Source organism: Sorex fumeus, unplaced genomic scaffold, assembly GCF_029834395.1.
Source record: "Sorex fumeus unplaced genomic scaffold, SorFum_2.1 ptg000131l, whole genome shotgun sequence".
In the NCBI taxonomy this organism is placed as follows: domain Eukaryota; kingdom Metazoa; phylum Chordata; class Mammalia; order Eulipotyphla; family Soricidae; genus Sorex; species Sorex fumeus.
In genome coordinates, this window is record NW_026606188.1 from 12,322,699 (window position 1) to 12,345,544 (window position 22,846).

General features: G+C 44.9%; 1 protein-coding gene across 1 annotated transcript in view; it reads right to left on the bottom strand.

Moving 5' to 3' along the window:
- The window catches only part of FBXL17 (F-box and leucine rich repeat protein 17), a 538,170-nt gene that overhangs the window by 487,269 nt on the left and 28,055 nt on the right, over positions 1-22,846 (bottom strand). The window contains exon 4 of the mRNA XM_056139026.1: positions 188-319. Coding sequence (XP_055995001.1) covers positions 188-319 — 132 coding nt within the window. The remainder of the gene's footprint in view (positions 1-187; positions 320-22,846) is intronic.

A 22,846-nucleotide genomic window follows, 5' to 3' on the forward strand; every position in this document is an offset into this window, starting at 1 on the left:
TTCTCCCCATTTACACAGTTTTCACCTGTGATCCCCCTAGAGTGTCCTGGGACCTCAGGAGGCCATATGGCTACCAATGGAGAAAGCTCTAAAGCCCCAAAGCAAAATCAGCAAAAGAAAATTCGTAAGGTGAGTTTGAAGGAATCAAAGAATCTGAGACAAAAGACACAGGATGAACAGTACTTACTAGTTTGTTTTCCTGCATGTATATCCTTTGCAATTTCAGGCAACCCTTAGCAATGACGATCATGCCTTCATCCGAGATCTTGTAGCACTGGCCGAAATGAATGTCTTTGAGTTCTCTGCATTTGGAGCCCAGCTGTGAACAGAGAGACCTGGATGAGTGCGCAGATACTGAAAGTAACTCATCTTTAGTGGGATCCTAGAATTTTTTGAAGTTAATAACTTTTAAAAATTACCTTTAAAGTACAGCATAAGGAATTAGAATTTAGAGAAGCACTGCATAAATTTTTCCACCTTCTGGTCTACTTTCCTGGTTCCAACACCTTGGTGCTGTATGTCCATTTGCAAGCCTAGAAAAACTGTTTCTCCAGAGTCTTTCTATCAACTACAATGTTATAATAGTAGTAACAAAATTTCAAGTAATAAAACAAAAGTTCAAGAAGTGAGACAAAGGAGACAGAGAATATTTAGTTCATGAGATTCAGATTCCTCAATGAAAAATTTGTCCCCACTGGCTCATTTACTCTATGGAAAAGAAAAAATCATAATGTAGAAATGTTAATTAATTTTATTAGACACTTACAAGTTACACTAGAAACAAAAACTAGAGATTATCTGAATGAAATCTAAAATCTAAACTCTAACTTTAAATAGCTACTAAACAGGTATAATGTTCCCATTAAAAAAAAACACTTAATATAACAAAAAACAAATCATATACATTTCTTTTCAAAATCTATAGCAGGGTTAAAGAACAAAGCAAGCTATGAATGAACATTGCTTTATGAGCATCATATTTGAAAAGAGTCATCTTAGAAATAAAATTAAGCTTACCTTAGTAACAACCTATATTCCAATATTATTTCCTTAAAGGTTACATTAAACAAAGTAAAATTCAGTCCTTTTAAAAACATGGAAGTACCAGAACTTCTGTATTCACTCAAAGAGTGAATTAGTACTAAAAAATCTTCTTGAAGAGCTACTCAGCACAAATGAAAATTTTTTTATAAAACATGCACCGAAAATGTGTGCCAGCACTTCAAGTATAAACTGAATTTGTATAAAGGAATGGACATGTGGCAAAACCAGCACACTAGAACACTAATTACACAACCAAGGTATGGGCATATTAGATATTCACCGTATAATTTTTTAAATGTTCCATATATTTATTTTTTTATAATTGGTAGTTGGGAATAATAAGCTAAAGTATCTGGTAAAAGGTAGCTAGAAGGAACTGACAGATCGGCTTTTTTTTTCCTTTCTTTTGTTCTGTTTTGGGTCTGGGGGACACTACCTGCTGCGCTCAGGAACCCTGCAGATGCTGGCCATCACACCCCCCACTCCAAGGCCCTTGCAGGAAAAGTGCTCTACCTTCGCCCCTCTCTCTCTCCAGTCCCCAGAAGCACTTTAATAAGCTAGGAAATGACTTGGAGGAGAGATTACAATGTTTTTATAAAACTGTCATTAGTTTTTAAACTGTAGGTAAATACTTGACAAATAGTGAAAAAAGTTAAGATTGTGTGATATAATCTAGCTAATTTTTTTTACAAAAATTTTGTAACGTAATAGACACGCACAGATAAAAAAGATACAGAAATGCCAACAGGATGTTAAAGTGGTTATTTTCTTTTTTTTTAAAGAAAAAAACACTTTGGGAACTTTTGAGGGTCACACCCAGTGATGCTCAGGGCTCTACATGCAGGAATTACTCCTAGTGCTGCAAACAGAGGGAGCCATATAGCACAGCTCCCCATGCTTCAGCAAATTCAGAATTTCTACACAGAATGAAAAGGGAAGATGAAAACAGGACCCACAGGGGAGAGTCACAGAAGAGCAGTGCATGAGGAAGAGCATGCCCATCTTCATCTAAACTCTGCTCCACACAGTGCGCACCCTGGCCTCTCCTCATGCCAAAACCACATGGCACACACGCTGGCCACTGCCGCTACCGTATGGCCTGACCAACCGGAGACAGCGTGGGGCTGTGCGAGGCAGGACACAGGGCTGGGGTGGGAGTGCCAAGAAGGCGTGAGCGAGTGCACATGGGGTGGAACAGTTCCACAAAGCAGCCAAGCTCTCAGACACGCTTCATCCGTTCATCCACACTCATGAGGAAAAACACATCCATGAAAGCCAAATTATGATAGCACTGTAGCACTGTCCTCCCGTTATTCATCGATTTGCTCAAGCGGGTCCAGTAACGTCTCCATTGTGAGACTTGTTGTTACTGTGTTTGGTATATCCAATACTTTCGACAAGTATATATCTTTCGGATATATTATGCATATTAGAATATTGAATATTTCAGAATTATGTATATTAAAGTATTGTGCAGACTTGGAAAAAAGACAGAATTCATAAAAAGAAGTAAGGACCGTGAAAGGCATAAAATTTGGTTTATACAGAAAGAAAAAGAACAGGGAATTCTGAAGGCAATTACTGCCAGCCTCTAATTCCAGGGGTCAGGAGGTGGGCAGAGCAAGAGTGGACAGACTGGAGAGACTGCTAGGTCTGCAACAACCTCTAAGCACAGAAGCTGGGAGTCTCCCCAAACCCACCCCCAAACAGGAATTCTCTGTTTTCACTGGAATAATTTTTATGATAAAGGAAAAAGCACCTTAGGAAAAACATACACTTCCATTGACAATGAAGGCAGACAACTGAAAACATACCTGAGTCCCTGGGATAAAAACAAGATGGGGGATGGGGGTGAGACAGTGTAGGGGGCAGGGCGCTGGCTGTGCACATCACCAGCCTGGCACTAGGGCTTCAGGCACTGCCAGAAGTGATCCCTGAACACTGAACAGGAAGAAACCAAGCCCCCAAACAAGATTACGTCTTCCAATGTCACATGAAATTTGCTATTAACAATACCGAGGCATTAAATACTAAAATATTTTAAAATAAAAGATGTGCTGCCTTCCAAAGAGGGAAGCTGTTCTCTCTACTTTGCATTCTTAATCTGTCACTATTTAAAATTAAAACATACAGGCTAAAGGAGACTGTGAAAAATCCCAATCCAGGGTCCAGAGAAGTAGTCCAGCTGGGTCAATTCCCGGCACCCCATATGATCCCCAGAGCCCACCGGAAGTGATCCTTGAGCATAGAGCCTGGAGTAAGTCCTGAGCACTGCTGGGTATGGCCCAATCAAAAATTTTGTTTTCTTTAACAGAAAGAAAAATCTCAGTCCGTATCTCTTCATAACGTCATCCAACTCTATTAACTGTGTTTATAAAACAATTATAAATGCTCAGACGAGCCTCATGTGTGAAGGAACTGGCAGAGGAACTCAGGTGTGCAGGAACTAGGGCTGAGATCTCCAAGCCTGCTCAGATCGGGCCTGGGCCTCCTCCACCCAGATCCCCCATCTTCTAGTAGCTAGACAGTTACACCCACCAACTGCCATGTAACCCCATCAACGGCCAAGATTCAGAGACTATAAAACCAACCTCTCAGTAGCACACAATCGCAATTGTGGCCACACAACCTCTCATTCTCTAGTTCTTGCTTTCAGAGAACCTGGCAGGCTATCAAGTGTATTCTGCCCGCATATATGCCTGACTGGGAACACCTGTAAAGGTGATTAGAGGCTGCCCTAAAAGCCTCCATCCCTCTCGGAGAGCCCAGTAAGCTACCGAGAGTATCCCGCCTGCACGGCAGAACCTGGCAAGCTACCCATTGCATACTCGATATGCCAAAAACAGTAACAATGATGGTTCTGATTCCCCTGACTCTGAAAGAGCCCCCATTATGCCATCAAGCTACACTAGCACATGACAGGGACGAATAGAGACATTATTGGCGCCCACTTGAGCAAATTGATGAACAATGGGATGATAGTGATAAAACAAAAATTGTACTGCTCCAACTGGCCCACACCTGGCAGTCTGCTCTGTCAGAGCCTCTTCTGCATCACTCCAGCAGATGCTCACAGCGACAGGGACAGAGCTCTGGGCTCTGCAGTCCCACGCAGGGTCCCACAGGCTGCCACACAGGCCTGTTCTGTACCTCTTCCAGACCCCTGATGCATAAGCTCCCCCCCCAGGAGTATAATAACTACCAAATGATGTAAAAGAGACCCCAATAAAATGACCATGATAAAATGTTTATTTTTTAAAAGACTTTTATGTATCACTGTGAGACAGACCCTTACCAAACTGTTTATGATTAGGTTTCAGTCATACAGTAGTCCAATACCCATCCCACCACTAGTGTACATTTCCGAGCACCAGTGTCCACAGGTTCGATCACCCCCCACAACCTGGCTCAAAGTCAGGCACTTTACTTCTCTCCTCTCTCTCTCTCTCTCGCTCTCTCGCTCTCTCGCTCTCGCTCTCCCCCTCTCTCCCTCCCTCCTTCTTTCCTTCCCTCCCTCTTCCTTTCCCTCCCTCCCTCTCTCTCCTTTTGGGCATTGTTGTTTGCAGTACAGATACTGAAAGGTTATCATGTATACCCCTTCACCCACTCTTAACACTCCGTTCTTGCCCAGTGTGATCATTTCCAGCTATCACTGTCATATTGGCCCCTTGTCTATGTTTCTATCCACACTTTCTTTCGGTGGCTTTCCCAAGTGCGGCTCTCAGTTCCTTCCTTTTTTCCTTCTAAGCAGCACTGCTTCCTGTTTATGAATTATGATTCAAAATAAGGTTGGGATAAGGTTTGTCCTGCGGTTTGAATGCATTTTCCCACATCCAAGTAGGTTTTTCTCATGCTGCTCTCAGAACATTCTCTGGACTCAAACTCTGTCCTTCTCTTCTTCCCAGTTGTTTCATTGTCTCATCTTATCTGTGTTTTGGCTTCTTAACTGTTACCAAAGCTTTACACTTTTTTTTTTCCCTTTGCAAATTAACACTTCCAGTACAGGTCTAGTAACCATAACTAAATTCCATTCGTTTCTTTTTGCCAGAGAGAGCCTTTATTTCTCCAATAAAGGTATTCTAGGATGAAACTTCTTTTATCTTTTAGAATACAGGTTGCTCAGAAATCAAGCAGGTAGCACATGGGATGGTGCTGGGCCTCCAAGGGCCCCACTGAGGTGATGGTTCCGTGGGTACCTCGGATTGTCTAAGCAGGAGGAAGGCAGGGACAAGGCCAGTAAGGGAACAAGCACAGGAGGCACCAACCGGCCACTGACTGGAGCCCACCAGCAGGAGCTGAGCTACAGGACCTCGTTGGCCTGGGCTGGCCAGGAGCCCAGGGGAGACAAGCGGACAAGGGACAGCAGGGCTTCCAGCTCTTCATCTGTGCACCACCCACTTGAGACAAACTCTGAAAAGCCATCCTCTGGCCCAAGATGCCTACTCAGAACAGCTGCAAACAGGACATGTGACTCGGCCTGTGTGAGTCCCGGCTGGTGGGCCCAGGGCCTTGCAGCATGGAGCATGGTATCTTGCGAGATGGACGAATTGGCAGCAGATACGTTGGCAGAGCCGGGCAAGTTATTTTCCCTTATTCTACAGGGAATAGGAGAGCAGAAGAAAGTAGCAGGGGAAACAGAGAGTCATTCTGGAGGGGCTTCCACCCCAAGGATCTGAGCCAGGGGCCACCTGAGTCTGCAGTTCTGATCCAGATGGGGCAACTTCAGCTCCCCCAATGACAGGGCCTTGAGGCTCCTGCAGGACTCTGTGAGGGCTGGGGAGAGAGAAATACGGGTGTGCAAAAGGCAGCATGCTCTTGCCCACAGTATCAACAGCATCATGCAGCATGAGAACCAAAGTGTCCTGTGAGAAGACATTTGAAGGAGTAAGAATTTAGTACAAAGGGGTTTTCCTCACTCATCATAAGAAAAATGTTGGTTCCTGAGGATGCTCACCCAGATTTGTTTGGTTTGGCATATTCTGACTCAAAATCTGACTCGGATCATGAGAAGGCAAAAACATGTGCCTCAGAGATGCCTCCTCACCCCGTTCCAGGCTGAGTTTCACCTGAGGCAACCCAAAGGCGGAGCAGGTAAGCCTCTTCACACCCCCAAAAAGAGCCCTGGCAGCTGAAAACCTCCAGAACTCAACTGCCGCCAAGTTCACGGCCAGACTCCATGACAAGCTTCACGCATGAGAATGAGTCTGCTGAAAAACCCAGGTATGCAGGTTTTGTGACTGAATCTCCAGGCTCTCAGGGGGACAGGAATGGGTAACCTCCCCCATCCCCTTGTTCTTTCGGGAGCCTGGTATTCATGCCCAGGAACTGCCTCTAGTGACATATAAGCTCATTAATGGCCATGATCCTGAGACTCACAAACAAATCTCAGAAGAGAGCCACAATCTGCAGAGATGCCTCTGGACCCCAAAGTCAGCATCCAATTAAAAATTTAGCAGCTGGCATGACATCCTTTGGCCCAAAATGCCTACTCAGCAGCAGCTGCAAACAAGGACAGGTGCTAAAAAAAAAGAAAGAAAAAAAAAGTGTGTGCCTGGGTGATGGTTCAGTGGACTGGAGCATATGTTTCACATAGAGGGTTGACACCACCAATGCCCACATGGCTGGTCAAGTTCTGCAGCCCCAGGTGTGGTCCCAGATAAATAAAAACAGGTTTTTTTTTTAAATTTAAGGGGTGGGGGGAAGGAAAGAAATACGCATAGCATCCATACTCTCCTTGCCTGTAGTTTTACTAAGAAATGTATCGAAGGCATGAATACACTGTCTGGTAGCTATATTAATCATCACTTAATCACTTAATCCCTGTTATTCATCAATTTATTCGAGCGGGTGCCAGTAACGTCTCCATTCATCCCGGTTGCGTGCTAGCGTAGCCCAATGGTATCTGTTCGTTCTAGGAACATGCAGAGCCTCAAACCGATCATTTAGGGTCTTGACGAAGAAGTCTGACCATCTTATAGGTGGGCATCCAAGTGATCTTTTGATGTCCCGTGGAATCCAATCAGTAATGGCTCTAGTCCAGCGGTTGTCTGTAAACCTCATTACGTGTCCAGCCCATCTGATTTTTGATGTTTTGGCAAATGAGACAGCGTCCTTGATTCTTGAGCGTTGACGAAGATCAGAACTCCGGATTCTATCTCTCATTTGAGTGAATCGTGATATTCCAAGCATAGTTCTTTCGATTCCTCTTTGAGAGACCCGAATAGCGTTCTCATCCTGTTTTCGTAGGGTCCAGGTCTCTGAGGCATATGTTAATGCAGGAAGAATAGTGGAATCAAAGAGATGTGCTCGTAGCTGGAGGTTCTTTGTCCTTTTAGTTATTTCTTCAATGCTCTTGAAGGCATTCCAAGTCGCTCTCTTTCTCCTGCGCAACTCAGGTGCCAGGTCATTCATCATGTTGATTTCTCGACCTAGGTATATATAACTGTTGCATTCGGAGATGGTGGTTCCGTTGAGAGCGAATGGAGCGTCAGGAACAAGGCTGTTTCTCATAAACATTGTCTTCGTAAGATTCAGCTGTAGTCCGACCTTTCCACATTCACGGTCAAAGTCGTTCAGCATTTGTGCCGCTTGGCTGATGTTTGGTGTTATTAGAATGATGTCATCAGCAAAGCGGAGGTGGTGTAGTTGCCGACCATCTATCTTCACTCCCATGTTTTCCCATTCCAGTCGTCGCATGATGTTCTCGAGGGTGGCACTGAAGAGTTTTGGTGAAATGGTATCACCCTGCTGAACCCCTCTCTTGATATGGATGATTACTTCTTTGTAGAATGGTGAGATTTTGGTAGTGAATCCGCAATAGAGCTCACGAAGGATCCTGATGTATTGAGTTTGTACGCCCTGATTGGCTAGGGCTTCCATGATCGCTTCCGTCTCAACAGAATCAAAGGCCTTCTTTAAATCAATGAACGTTAGACAGAGCGGCATCTTGAACTCCCGAGATACCTCAATGAGCTTGGTTATTGTGTGGATATGGTCGATGGTACTGAATCCTTTTCGGAATCCAGCTTGTTCACATGGTTGTCCTTCATCTAGTGTCCTGCTAATCCTATTCAGGATGACTCGAGTGAATAGTTTGTAGATGACAGACAATAGGCAGATTGGGCGATAGTTGCCAATGTCGTGGATGTCTCCTTTTTTGTATAGTAGTACAGTCCTGCTGGTTTTCCATTGGGATGGAACCTTGCATTCAGACAGGTAGCGTGTGAAGAGTCGAGCCAATGTATTGATGAGTACTGATGGTAAGTTCTTCAGGTGTTCAGGTCTGATCTTGTCTGGGCCAGGTGCTCTTTCTTTCTTTATCGACGAGATAGCATGTTGGATTTCGGAAGGGAGAACATTGGAAATGACATATCCATCATGTGGTATGTGGTATGTCGGCAAGTGGACGTGGCTATCGAAGAGATTTGAGTAGAAGTCATGAATAATCTTCTCCATTGCCCTTCTGGAAGATGTGATAGATCCATCATGATGTCGGAGGGCAGTCATCTTGGTCTTGTAGTTGGTGAAGGACAGGCGGGCATTACGAATGTTTTTCCGAGCTTCTGCTGCATCTACCAGTACTGCTGCTCTCCTGTTTTTGAGATCATCCTTGATGGCTTCTCTGCACTGTTTTGCCAGTTTGGATGTTCGCTTGTGGTTGCCTGAGGCATGTGCCAAGCCACGTTGGCGAATAAGTTCAAGAGTGTTCGAAGAAAGACGGTTTTTTGTGGTTATCTCTCTCTTGGCATTCCTTGCACAATCATGGAGGTGCTGAATCATTCGATCGTATTCCTCATCAATGTTGTCAATGACGGCATCTTCCCATGTTGCCGCAATAGAGCCAAAGAGTTCCCAGTTGGTGGTTGTTCTGGGAGTCCTCTTCTTACACCTTGCATTCTTTTCTCCTCGTTCTGTGAGGTAGAATTTTGCACGAAGAAGACGGTGGTCTGATCCCGTTTGGAATTTTGGGACAACAGCAACATCGGTTAGGCAAAACCGCCGATTGAATATGATGTGGTCTATTTCATTGTGGAACCGTCCATCGGGAGACTCCCATGTCCAACGTTTAGATTCAGCCTTTTGGAATTGTGAGTTACCATGGAAGGTTTTGGTTGACATGATGAACTCAGACAGTCTGTCACCCTGTTCGTTCCATTCCAGGCCATGGGTTCCGATGTGGAGTTCATCGACTGATCTTCTTGGTCCTATCTTGGTATTAAAATCACCGACAATGATCTTGTAGAAGGTGTGATCTTTATAGAACTTCTCCAGCTCCATGTAGAATTTCTCAGTTTCTCTTTCACCATAACTGGATGTTGGTGCATAGACAACAAAGATAGAAACTGCCGGTAGTGAGCCACATTTATTCAAGTGTAATCGTCCGATTCGGGTTGTTAGGCATTCGAATGAATCAATGCTCGTGACTAAGTTTGTGTTGACAAGGATACCAACACCACCGACACCTCTTTTATCACATGTTCCAAGGAACAGTTCTTCTCCAGTGTCGAAAACAGCATGATGGGATTGATGTCTTCTCGTTTCAGTCAGACCAATGATGTCGTACTTGATCTTTCGTGCTTGTACCATAAGGTCTTCAATGGATGCAGTAGATGCCAGCGTACGAGCATTAAAAGTACAGACAATCATTTTTGTTTTTCATTAGCAACCTTTAATATCTTTTGTCATTGATTTTTGATAAGTTATGTGTCTTCGTGCAGTATACTTTGCATTTAAGGAGTCAGATGTATTTCTCCGTTTAGGAGCCTCCTTAGGTGTGGAAGGCCCTGGTGTCTGCTTCTCTGAGGAATACTCTGCTCCCTCTCTCTACTTCCTGGGATAAGAATACATCTTATGCTTATCCTTTGAATGGATTCTGAAAGTTCTCAAAAGATTTTTCAGCCTTTCCTCTCTCTTACTTCTCTCTCCAGTTACATTTGAGTCATTACTAGAGTTTTCCCAGAGCCAGCAATCACAGGGACTCACGTGTGATACATGTGCTTTGCCACTAAGTTACACCCGGGGTTCCTCATTAATGGAATTTCATCCTCGACTTACCTGCAAGACGTGAGCCTTTACTTTTATGCTTCCCATGGAGATTTTCATTCTTTGTTTTTTTTTTTAAATTTATCCAGCATCCCTATTTGTAAATTTGTTATAGTTTCAATTCCTTTGGTAAAGATCCCTTTTTCCTACTAAATTCATTTGATTAATAGCTTCTTCTATGTTAGTGTGCATTGGCATTGGCCATGTCTCCTTTTCTTCCTAACAGGAACTGTCCAAATGCCTTTCAGACAGCCCATTTCCATGACATTATAACAGATTTCCAAGCACTTTCTTTCTGTCACAGGATTTACCACTTGGAGGGTGGGGCACTGCTTAGGTTTTCGGTAGGATGAGCTGTGACCTCAGCTTACAGGCGCTTGCTTGCTTCCCAGGGCCCTGGGCAGGCTGGGGAGAGGGTGTGTGTGTCGGGGTTTCCTGCAACTGCTGCCAGGAACCAAGAGCAGAGTGACTCTGAAGGCCTGCTGCCTCATGCCCCCCATAACTGACTCCTCTGGGCTCAGAGTCTGGGCAGGGTGCTGAGTGAGTGTCCTCCTCTGTAAGTCCACCTCGGATGTCCAGTGAGACAGGACCCCAACTCTAGGGAGGCTGGATGCAGACTGAAGGCCTGACTGTCGTGGGGCCTCTGCCACACTGCGTCTATGTGGCCTTCAGCAGCCACGGGACCTTCTCTCCTCTGAGAACAGACAGCCCTGCCGTCCAACCCTGCAGGGCAGAACCTGATGTCAAGACCGCTGTGGACACTCAGCACTTAAGGGTCCAGAGGCCAGGGCCAGCACGGCTGTCCCTCCAGCTCCTATAAGGACCCGGCCAGGAATGTGCCCCGAGCGCAGAGCCTACAAGTAAGGCACTAGCATTGCAACCCATGTTCCCTCCCAAGCATCCCATATGCACCCCACAGGCACTCCCAGTAGTGATTCCTGAGTGCAGAGTCAGAAGTAAGCCCTGAGAAAAGCCGGGTGTGGCCCCCAAACACACATCCTCAAAAAGGGTGATGTTTCAAGCTCAATCTCTCCTCCAAGTGAGGGTCAGTGATTGGAGACTGCATTTTCTCTAGGAGGTACTGTTACAAAGAGGTTGTTTTGTGTCACCCCAGAAGAGAAACTTCCTCCCCAGCCCTTTTGAGCAGTGAGAGGCAAATGCAATATACATTTGTACAAATCAGTGAATGCAGATAAATGGGATTATACTGTGTGTAAATATCCTTTGTGAAGTAACTCCACCAAGGCAGCTCTGCAGTCAGAGTGGGAGTTTAGGCTAGACATGCCCAGCCCAGATCTGACCCATAGGCAGGAAATTGCCGAGGGAGCAGAAAGATGGACAGAGTGGCTGAAGCACAAGCCCTGACATTCAGCATCGCCAGTTTCACCCAGAGACGCGACATGGTCCCCAAGAATTGCCTGAAGGGCCTTGAGCACTACTGGGGTGGCCCAGGTCATCGCTGGCATAGCAGGGCCAAGAAGCGCCACATCCTTGGGTACTTGGCAGTAAACTACAGGTCCGGGATACTTCAGAGACACCAGAAAACAGGGGTGGGCTGAGGCAAGAGGACCGCAGGCAGGGCTCCGGCTTGCACATAGAAGACCCAGGTTCAGTCCCGGGCACCATATCTGATGCACTAATCACCTCAGTAATGATCCCTGAGCACAAAGCCAGGAATAAGCCCCGAGCACTGCCAGGTGTGGCCCTAAAACCAAGAAAATAAAAAATAAAAGATTTCAAACCACTGACTCTCATCACACAAATGGACAAATGCAACAAATACAAAGAGAAAGATTTCTCAGGGCCTGGGTGTGGCTGGTTCAGTGGCAGGAACTCTGCTTTCTTTGCATGTGTGAGTCTCGGTGTTCAACGCCCAGCACCACACACACACAAATGCACACACAGAAAAAAAGAGTTTAAAATGCTGTCTTCTCGAAGTAGAGAGAGAATCCCAGGAGCTGAGTGCATCTAGGTGGCTGTGCTTGGTCCCCGGCATTGCACACGGTCCCGAGTACTCCCAAGACGAGAGGGAAAGCACAGACAAGTGTGACCCAAAAATAAGAATAAAAACATTCATTTTCTGTCCACAGAGTTTATCAGCATACCTATAGATAAGTAAAATTAATTATATAATTACAAAGATGCCTGACGGCAAAGATCTGATTCTCCAGTGAGTCCAGACAGTCATAGAGTTAGGCTTGTTTTTCCTAACAACCCTTCAATACTGCTGTAAGCTACTCGGAAAAGGGTTTCCTGGCTCTCGAGTCGATCCCAGGCTTCCATGTCTGCTACTGCTCCAGTGCCTCACTGGTTTCTTTCGTGTTTGTTTTGCGGCATTTTTTTTTTTTGGTTTCTGGGCTACACTAGTGGTGCTCAGGGTTTGCTTCTGGTTCTGCGTTCAGGGATCACTCCTGGTGGTGCTCGGGAGACCATATGGGGTGCCAGGGACTGGATCCAGGTCAGTCGCGTACAAGGTAAACGTGCTGCACATTATATGTCTCTGCAGCTCCCAGCGTCTCACCGCTCTGACTGCAATAGCGCCACAGCAAAATTCGTACTGCTGGGCTCAGATGCTCAGCAACTCACAATGCCCCAGAACAAGCCTCAGCTGCTAGCTCAATCCCTGCGCGGCACACGGCCTGACGACCCAGGCGAGGCAAAGCAAACAATGCGGATTAGTGCTGTGCCTCTCATTTCTTTTCTTCAGGGTTGCTCTGGACATTAGGGTGCTCTGTGGTTGCCCACATACCACAGAAGTAATTGAGCAGTGTGTGGCCTTGAAGAATGCCTTTAGGATTTTGATACTACTGAACTAAAGATGTAAAATGCTGGGCCAGAGACACAGTATAGCAGGAGGGCGCCTGCCTGGTATGCAGCTGACCTGGATTTGATCCCCAGCATCCCATATGGTCCCCCAAGCCCACTGGGAGTGACCCCTGAATACAGAGCCAGTAGTAAGCCCTGAGCACTGCTGGGTACAGCCAAAAAGAAAAAAGAAATTTGTAAGATACTTTGAGTAGAAAGAGCATTTTAATGGTGCTAATTTTTTTCAATCTCTGAGCAAAGAATATTTTCCATTTCCTTAATTCTCCATGTACTCCCTATACCAGCGGCATTCATTTTTGCTGGTTTCTACTGTTCCCCAGCAATATTCAAAGGGCCCAAGAGTCAGCCAGTGACACTCGGAACTGGGACAAAGGTTTCAGTACCAGGCTTGGCCCCAGGATGAGGTGCTGCTGGGCCTGCAGTGACTTCCAGGGGTCCATCTTTAACTATATTTTTGTTTATGTGGCGGACTGTATTAAGCTGAAATAAAACAAGCTGAACTTGGAAGAAAACAAAAATCAAAAATAAATCCTCAAATGAAGCTGGAGACAGTCCAATGGATAAGGGGTTTGGACTGCATGCAGCTGACCCAAATTAGGTCCCTGGTGCCCCACGATGTCCTGAGTCTGCCAGAAATGATCCTTGAGTGCAGAGCCAGGAATAAGCCTGATCACAGTCACGTGTGACACCACCAAAAAAAGAAAAAAGAAAAAAAAATCCTCAGATATGGACAATTAATTTATTACAAAGTATAAATAAATCAAGAGCATGCCATTTAAAAAAAAAATCCTCTTCAACAATGGTGTTAGAAAAACCGGTTGGCCTCATGGAGAAGAACAGAACTGGGCCCCTTCTAATCACTCTCACGCTACTATGAGCAAGTAGCTCACAGGGATTGAGACTGAAGAGTCAGACCTGAATACGTAAGATGCACCTCAGAAAGGCCATGCTCTCCGTGATACTGGCTTCAGTCGCATCCTCAATGACTTAACTCCATCGCCCAGGAAATAAAAGCAAAAATGAACATGTGTGATGACACCAGAGTCAAAGCGACCTCTGCCAAGTGCAAGGACTGACCACAGGCCCGCGGGCGGCTGGCCACAGGGCACCTGCCCCGCAGGGAGGCCCAGCTCTCTGCCCCGCACAGCAGAAAGAGCAGAGCCAGAGAGACACTCCCACTCTAATGGGAAAGAAGCCTCCAGAACGGGAAAACACAGTCACACACACATAGCTGAGGAGGGCCAGTTCCCATGACAAAGAACTCAAGAAACCCCAAAAATCAAAACGACCAGGGAGCTTCTTCACAAGAAACAATTAGAGGATGAGGTGGTAACTTGATTATTCTTATAGGACAACTATATCAAATGACTCCATTCTTCTGTCAAAGACCAGAAAACATACACTTTTAAAGTGCTGGATTTTGTAAAGCAAAACTGAATTACATAACTTTTGATGTGGGGTAGGCCACATTATGTGGGTAACAAATGTGGTCAGAGGATGGAGAAGCACCTCCCTGAACGCACGTCTAGCGGGCATGTGCAGTGTGGGGGAGGGGGAGGGGACAAGGGCCGCATGTTAACACAGATCCTGACTCTCATGTTCTGCAGTAGATCACCGGAGACCAATTCTGACCTACATAAGTGATCTGGTCAGAAACCCACCCCCATGATGAGTAATCAGATGAACTGCAGGGACGAGAACTGCCAGAGGAGGAGCCAGTGTGCGGCCAGCACACCAGCAGAGCTGCAGGCTGTCTTCTGAGACTGGCAGATTTGTCCCATTACATGTGCAATTTCTTACTGGCATCTTTAAACTCTGAAGATAACAATTTGCTAAAGAGATAGTCCAGACTTGTAAATGAAAATAAAGATTTGTTCTTAGTTTTGAGCATACTGCGCTGTCCACGTGCAAGGTCAACTACACCCATTCTACTATCACTCTGCCCCTCCCAAATCTTTTTGTGTCAAGCCATGCATCTACAAATATTTTTTCCTTTCTATTTTGCAAATCTCATTTCCTCTACTTGCCTAACTGCTCTGACTAGCACTTCCAGGACAAGGTTTGGCCTAGTTAATAGGTCTCTTTTGTGTCTCTTTTCAAGTTCTTTATGGTATAACTTAGATTACTAATTTCAGAACTTCCTTCCCTCGCAATGAAAATTTCCATTTTGTCTGTTGTTTTTGTTTGGCTTTCGGGCTACACCCATGATGCTCAGGGCTTATTCCTGCCCCTGAACACAGAGATTACTCCGGGCAGACCAAGGGAACACTCCAAATGCCCAGGATCAAGCCCGGGTTAGTAACACGCAAAGCAAATGCCCTACTCAGTGCACTATCACTCCAGCACCAGATGTAAGTTTTGAAAGCCCAGAATTTTCCTGTTAGGCTAATTTTTGATATAGTGTGCATTTCCATTTGCATTTATTTCAAAATATTTTCTAATTTTTCTTGTCAGTTCTTCCTTAACACAATGGTTGCATAAAAACATGATATTTAATGGTAAGTCGGTTACACACAGTGCCTGACCTGCAAGCCTGAGACTGCAGGTTTAGTCCCAGGTACCCCTGTGAGAGCTGAAACGTTCTCAGGCAACTCCAGCACCCGAGAGCCTGAGCACCCCAGAGTGTGCAAGCAGGGAGCACAGCCAGAGTGCATGAGCACGGCTACCAGTGGGATTCCCAGGGAGCACCACTGATGTGCAAACACTGTGGACAAGAGCATGGAGGCCGCCTCTGTGCGTCGAGCACTGGAGCCAGAATGTGCGGGGCACCAGCACCAAGGCGTGGCCTGGCAAGGACAATACAAGCTCCATTCATCCATGCAAACAACAGTCTGTGCAAGTGGCCAGCCATGCAAAGCCAGGGGAACACGGAACACGACACCAATGAATGGAACACCCCCACCATCCTCACAAGAGAAGCAAAAGGCAGGGAAGAGGGGGAAGTATCACTGAATTTCCTTCGAAATGCTGCTATATTCTGTCGTTTTAGTTCACTGATTGTTAACTGATTTTTTTTGCTTCATATTATGAACAGCATGTTTATAATGCAATGATTTGTTTATAACAGCTCAATAATTTCAAATGTGTCATTTATTTTTCACTTTTTGGGTCACACCCAGTGATGCTCAAGGGCTACTCCTGGCTCTGCACTCAGGAATCCTGGTGGTGCTTGGGGACCATGTGGGATGCTGAGGATTGAACCCAGGTTGGCTGTGAGCAAGGCAAACACTCCCCCGCTGTACGACCGCTCCAACACCTTCAAATGTGTAATTTTCAGGTCACTGACTGTTTAAGTGATTTCCTTCTGCTGCCAATTTCTACTTTCATTCACAAGATTCTTACATGCTTTCAATCCTTTAAAGTTAAAACTTATTTATAAACCTGAAACCGAAGTCTGTCATAATTTCGAGACTGTTCCATGTGCACTTAAAAATGGGTCTTGCCCATTTTGGGGGGCAGCACAAAAAAATGGAGGAGGCAGCACAGCAGGCAGGAGCACATGTGCATGAACTGGAACCTGATGAGCACTCTGGCCCACAAACCCCCAGACCCTGAGCACCACTGGGGGCCCTGGAGGCCCAAGTTTCTCTGGGTGTAAAGCCTCAGGTGGTCCTGGTGGAACCCAGCACCACAGGGCCCAAACCACTCTACACTGAACCACCCACACCAGCTACCCAAGAACTGACCAGAGGCATACCCCAGGTCTCCCTGAGCCTTTCTGGGGAGCCCCCAAAAGAATGTCATTCTACTACAGAGCACACTGTACTGTGTTAAATAACATGCAGTCACTATTATATAGTACACTATTATATAGTACACTATTACAGTACACAGTGTCTACTACTATTACTGTGTCTATTACTATTATACAGTACTTCGGAGAACCCGGCAAGCTACCGAGGGTATTCGATATGCCAGACATAGTAACACCAAAGTCTCCAATGGAGATGTTACTGGGCCCGCTCGAGCAAATTGATGATCAACGGGAGGGCCTTTACTTTACTTACTTACTTACCGTGTCTATTACTATTATACAGTACACCATGTCCATTACTATTATACAGTACACCATGTCCATTACTATTATACAGTACACTGTGTCTATTACTATTATACAGTACACTGTGTCTATTACTATTATATAGTACACCGTGTCTATTACTATTCTGTAGTACAGTGTCTGTTTCACATCATTTATTTATGGTAGTGCTCAAGCTTCCGACTCCCTTGCTGATCTCTTCTGCTTCTTCTAGCCATTACCAAAACTAAGATTTTTAAATCTCTATTAGGGGTCGGTGTTATAGCATAGTGGGTAGAGCATTTACCTTGCATGCGGCTGACCAGGTTCAATTCCTGGCATCTCATATGGTCCCCAAACACTGCCAGGAGTTATTGCTGAATACAGAATCAGAATAACTCCGGATCACTGCCAGGTGATAAAAAGCAGTAAATAAATCATTTTTGATTAAAATATATTAATGTAGAACTATTTCTCACCTCCAGATTCTGTATTTGGAGCCAGAGAGATGACATACTCACACACGGCATACCTGGGTTTGATCCCCAGCATGACATTTGTTACCATAAGCCTTTTGGGAGTGACCTCTGAACGCAGAGTCAGGACTAAGTCCTGAGTATCATGGGTGTCCCAAAAAAAAAAAAACTTTGAATTATTTTGCTTCATATTATTTAACTGCATGTTTATAATGCTATGATTAGTTTATAACAGCTCAAAAATTTCCAACGTGTCACTTTTTTGTTTTGTTTCACTAGTTAACTGCTACCTGCTCACATGTTGATGTGAGTAGGAAGTTCATCATGCTATTGTATTTTTAACTTCAAGAATTCAAATGTATTTCCTTTTTGTAATTTCTATCTCTTAAAAACAATACTCTCCATTCCTTAAGTTCTTTGTTGAAAGTTTCTACGCTGAGAAGCACTGTTTAAGAAAACTGATTTAGGGGGCTAGAGTGATAGCACAGCGGGTAGGGCATTTGCCTTGCACGCAGCCGACCCAAGTTCGATTCCCAGCATCCCATATGGTCCCCCGAGCACTGCCAGGAGTCATTCCTGAGTGCAAAGCCAGGAGTAACCCCTGAGCATCGCCGTGTGACCCAAAAAGAAAAAAAAATTGATTTAAAATCTTTGGCTATTGAGTCTAAAGCCAGGGACTCCCTAAGAATGGCTTCTGTCCATGTGTTCTAGACTGAATGCACCCTAGCCCACAGCTCCTGAGCATGCATTACAGCTGAGTGCTGCTGCTGCTGTAAACTGCATATCCCCACACTGCAGCATACCATAGCCTGGGACATGAACTGAGGGAGCCAATTCTTCCCCTTCCCTGGAATTTACTTCCTTCATTAACTGAAGGTCTAGCCTGTGTTCAGCCACGGTTTCAAGAGTTATTTTCGTGAGTATCAAAAGCTTAAATATGAACAAGATGAAACAAATAGGGCCTGAGAGAGAACTTCTGATGCCAGAGGACCTGTCCTGCACACACAGGGACCAGAGTTCCATCCCAGCCCCACAGGGGGCCAGCAGGCCTCTCGGAATAGTGCGGGCAGCCGGCCCTGGGTGCTGAAGCATCTGGGCTCAGCTGATCAAGACTCTCCAGGAGTGGTGCCTGGCACTGCTTGAGAGGCCACTCCCTGAAAAGCCAAAAAAATAAATAAATAGCACTGTAGTACTGTCCTCCCATAGTTCATCAATTTGCTCAAGTGGGCACCAGTAACATCACCATTGTGAGACTTGTTGTTGCTGTTTTTGGCATACTGAATACGCCAGGGGGAGCTTGCCAGGCTCTGCCATGCAGGCGGTATACTCTCAGTAGCTTGCAAGGCTCTCCGAGAGGGACAGAGGAATCAAACCCCGGTCAGCCGCATGAAAGGCAAATGCCCTACCTGCTGTGCTAAAAAATAAATAGCACTGTAGTGCTGTTCTCCCATTCTTCATCGATTTACTCGAGCAGGCACCAGTAATGTCTCTATTGTGAGACTTGTTAATGTTTTTGGCATATCGAATACGCCATAGGAAGCTTGCCAGGCTCTGCCATGTGAGCAGGATACTCTTTTCTTTTTTTTCTTTTTGAATCATACCCGGCAATGCACAGGGCTTACTCCTGGTTCATGCACTCAGGAATCGCTCCTGGAAGTGCTCAGGGGACCATATGGGATGCTGATAATCGAACCCGGGTTGGCCGCATGCAAGGCAAATACCCTACCCACTGTGCTATCACTCCAGCCCCTGGGCGGGATGGATACTCTTGTCAGTCTCTCCAAGAGGGACAGAGGAATTGAACCCGGGTTGGCCGTGTGCAACGCAAACACCCTACCCACTGTACTATCGATATTTATTTATAAATAAATAAATAAATAGATAAATAATGAAACTCCATGTATGCCAGCATGCCAGCCACTCTAGACCCCAGCCACATGGAATCTGGCTCCGCTCTTCACCACCACCACATGATCTTATGCAGAACCAGGGATGAAAGTTTAAGGTTGAATATATATGTAAAGACTTTCTAAATTCCCTTGCTCTAATAATGGAGCTTGTGTTTGCCCCAGTTTCCCAAAGAAATTATCTCCTTGGCTTTCCTTCTCAGGACTTAGATAATCTATGCAAGGCTTCTTAAATTTTTTCGCTTGTTGCCTGCAGAACTGTTTTACACTCCCAGATATATAAAGGTAAGTAAGTCAAACACTTTCTGGTAATAAAGCCAAAGGAAGTTTACTTTATGCAGCTCCCACAGTCACTGGACCTCACCTGTTTTAAGGAGCAGGAGGTCTGCCTCCCATGCACCCCCCTCCTCGGGAACCCAGCTCCTGTGGGCTTTTCCATTTGCCTAGTAGGGGTTTCGGCCCATTCCCCCGTCCTTCCAACCTGTACATTCTAACTTAAGGAAAGGAAAGCTCAGTGCTGCCCAAGGTTGTTCGGGATGCCCCGGAGAACGCAGAGGGATGAGTAGTGGGTTGTGAATAGACTCTGCTCTGCCCCTTTGGAACTGGAGCTCTGGGCCCCCTCCGGGAGCACATTCTCAGAAACTGTTACCAAAACTGTGAAGCGTGTGGGATTCAGATAAGGGGAAATGCCACAGACTTTTTTTTTCCCCTACAATTTTCTAGCTGTCTTTTTCTCGGTACAGCATATACCAGACACTGGGAAGTTTAGACTATTTTCCCAGGCTGCGGCAAAGTCACTCCTAACAGTAATTTGCTGTTTTTCGATGCTCTTTAGAGAGATGGGAATCGTCTCATTTTTAAAGACCAAGAAACTAAAAATGCGGCCAGACTGATATGCACCAATGCAACATAGATTTGTATCATTTTACCCCGAGGTATAACTACTTCCAGGAATTTTGACTGATACCTATATACTAGATTGAAGTATTAAACTACAGAAATCAAATAAAACAAATACATAAAGTATTGGCTTAATGGACACAATTTATTAAATTTCGTGGGATTCCTTGGATATTACAATCATGACTGGTAAGGGGGGGGAAAGGGGGAGAAAGTGTGTAAGATAACTACACTGTTTCTAGCGACTGGGCCCTTACCCCTGGCAGTAGTCCTTGTTTCTGAGTCAGCCCACAGCCAGTGGTTCTGAGGCTACCGGGGCTGCTCAGGGCTCACTGCTGGCGGCGCTGGGTACCCACAGTCAGACCTGACCCTGGACCAGGGCAGAGCCTTGACCTTTGTCTCTCTCTGGGTTCAACTGTCTTTCCAATTACAGTTTTGTAAGATGCATGTAAGAGAAATACATCCCACTGATAAACTTCTTTGGAGTTATTTTATAGAAATAAACATCGGTATTTCAAGATCATATCTCTCAAGTTTTGGAAATAGAGATATCAGTATTTCAAGGTAGTTTTCACAAAGAACATATTGTGCTATCCAAAAACAACCTGAATTTTAGGTGTTTCATCATTCAAATTTGATAAATGTTAAGTAGAAGCTAATATTTAGAACACTCAATTTTAGATATGTTAGGAAACAAGCCTCTGTAACTCTGTAAGAGAACGTCAAGGCCATTCCCAGGACAGGCTCTGGGGAGCAGCAGGAAACGCTGAGTCTGGTGTGCAGCTAAGCCAGGCTGATATCCAAAACTGCAGAAAATCTCCTGAGCACTGCCGGGGCCCACTCCTAAGACAAGGCCAAGTATCGCCCTGAGCTCTATGGGATACGGCCCACACCCCCCAACTCCCAGGGGAAATCTACATGGAAAAGGCATCCAAATTATCAGTTATCAGGACTAACCCTGAGCACTGCCCTAAAAACCAATATATCTATATATCTATATATAATATAGATATAGATATATATCTATATTATATATATATATGTCCTTCAAAAATGTTTCCTTATACAAGGGTACAGTGCGAACCAGTAGTCAACCTATACCCACAGGGCGAGTGCATCAGCCACCTAATGGCATCTTCAGCTTTCTGATATTAAGTTATTAAAGTTATAAAACTGCCAGTATACCTCTGTCTGAACCCCAATAACTCAGGATCAAGTTTTTTGAGAAATAAAAGTTTGGTATGTGGGAGCCACGCCCACAAATCAGCTCTGACTCAGCTGTACAAGCCCATTTATCGGCCTTGATTCAGAGACTCATAAATAAATCTTGAAAAAGATCAAAAGCCACAGTTAATCTCAGACCTGCACGTGGCTGAAAAGACACAGTAAGTCAGAGGGGGACAGGTCAGTCTGGTGCCTGCCCAAGCAGAGCCCCTGCAGCCACTTGCTCAATCCAAACTAGCCACCATGTCCCTGCCAGACTCCATCATCTCAGGACAGACCTCACTGATATATAATCTGCTGAAAATTCAGGTGTGCACGTTTTGTGACTGAAATATCAAGCTTTCTCAGTTTTGGGTTGGGTTACTTCACCCCAACTCCCTATACATTTGGGAGCTTCAGCAGTCACATTTACCACAAAGCTGTTACCCAGTAAAAAAAAGTTACTCCAGCTATACCTTTCAGGTAAAAATACTGAACACCCTGAACAAACATGATGACTTCTTAGTATCTGTATTGCAAATCATATTGCACAAAAGGACAGAGAGAGAGAGAGAGACAGAGAGAGAGAGAGAGAGAGAGAGAGAGAGAGAAGAAAAGTGCCTGGCTGGGGGGTGGGGGTGGGGGAGTTGGGGGATGATGGGAGAGAAACAGGGACATTGGTGGTGGGAAATGTACACTGGTGGAGGGGTGGGTGTTGGATCATTGTATGACTGAAACCCAATCATGAAGAGCTTTGTAATGGTTTACTTCACGGTGACTAAATAAAAATTAAAAACAAAACAAAAAAATGTTTCATTATGAAGCATGTATCTCTGGGAAATTTTCATCAAAAAATTCATGCCATTTCTACATTAACGATTTATAAATACCATTAGGAAATCCCATACTTGTACTGGAATAAATCAATATAAACATCAAAACAAGACGATTATTGTATGATTGACTACTGCCCACAAAAGAGGCTACCTTACAACTGTATCATTCTCAACAGAAAGTTGGATTAACATAGCTGATGATTTTTTTTAAAGGTTCTTGCGGGGTGTCACATGCAGCAGTACTCTGGATTCACTCCTGGTTCTGCACTCTAGGATCATTCCTGAAGCTGTTCAGAGACCATACAGGGTGTTAAGCTTCAAACCCAGGTCTGCAGTGTTCAAGGCAAGCGTCCTTGAACTGTACTCTCTCTCCAGTCCCAGGATAGAGTCTTTCTAAATTTCTCCCAATATTGAGCTTTGATTTAATTCCTATGTAGGATTTAAATTTAGGGTTCTTCATTTCATCTGACTTCAACTCCATCAAATTTACTGATACTTTGCTTCATTGGCAGGTAGAGTTACCACCCCAAAACGGAACATAAGTAATCCTGACAAAGTTCTTGAATGGAATTAGTTTCTTTCAATAAACATTTG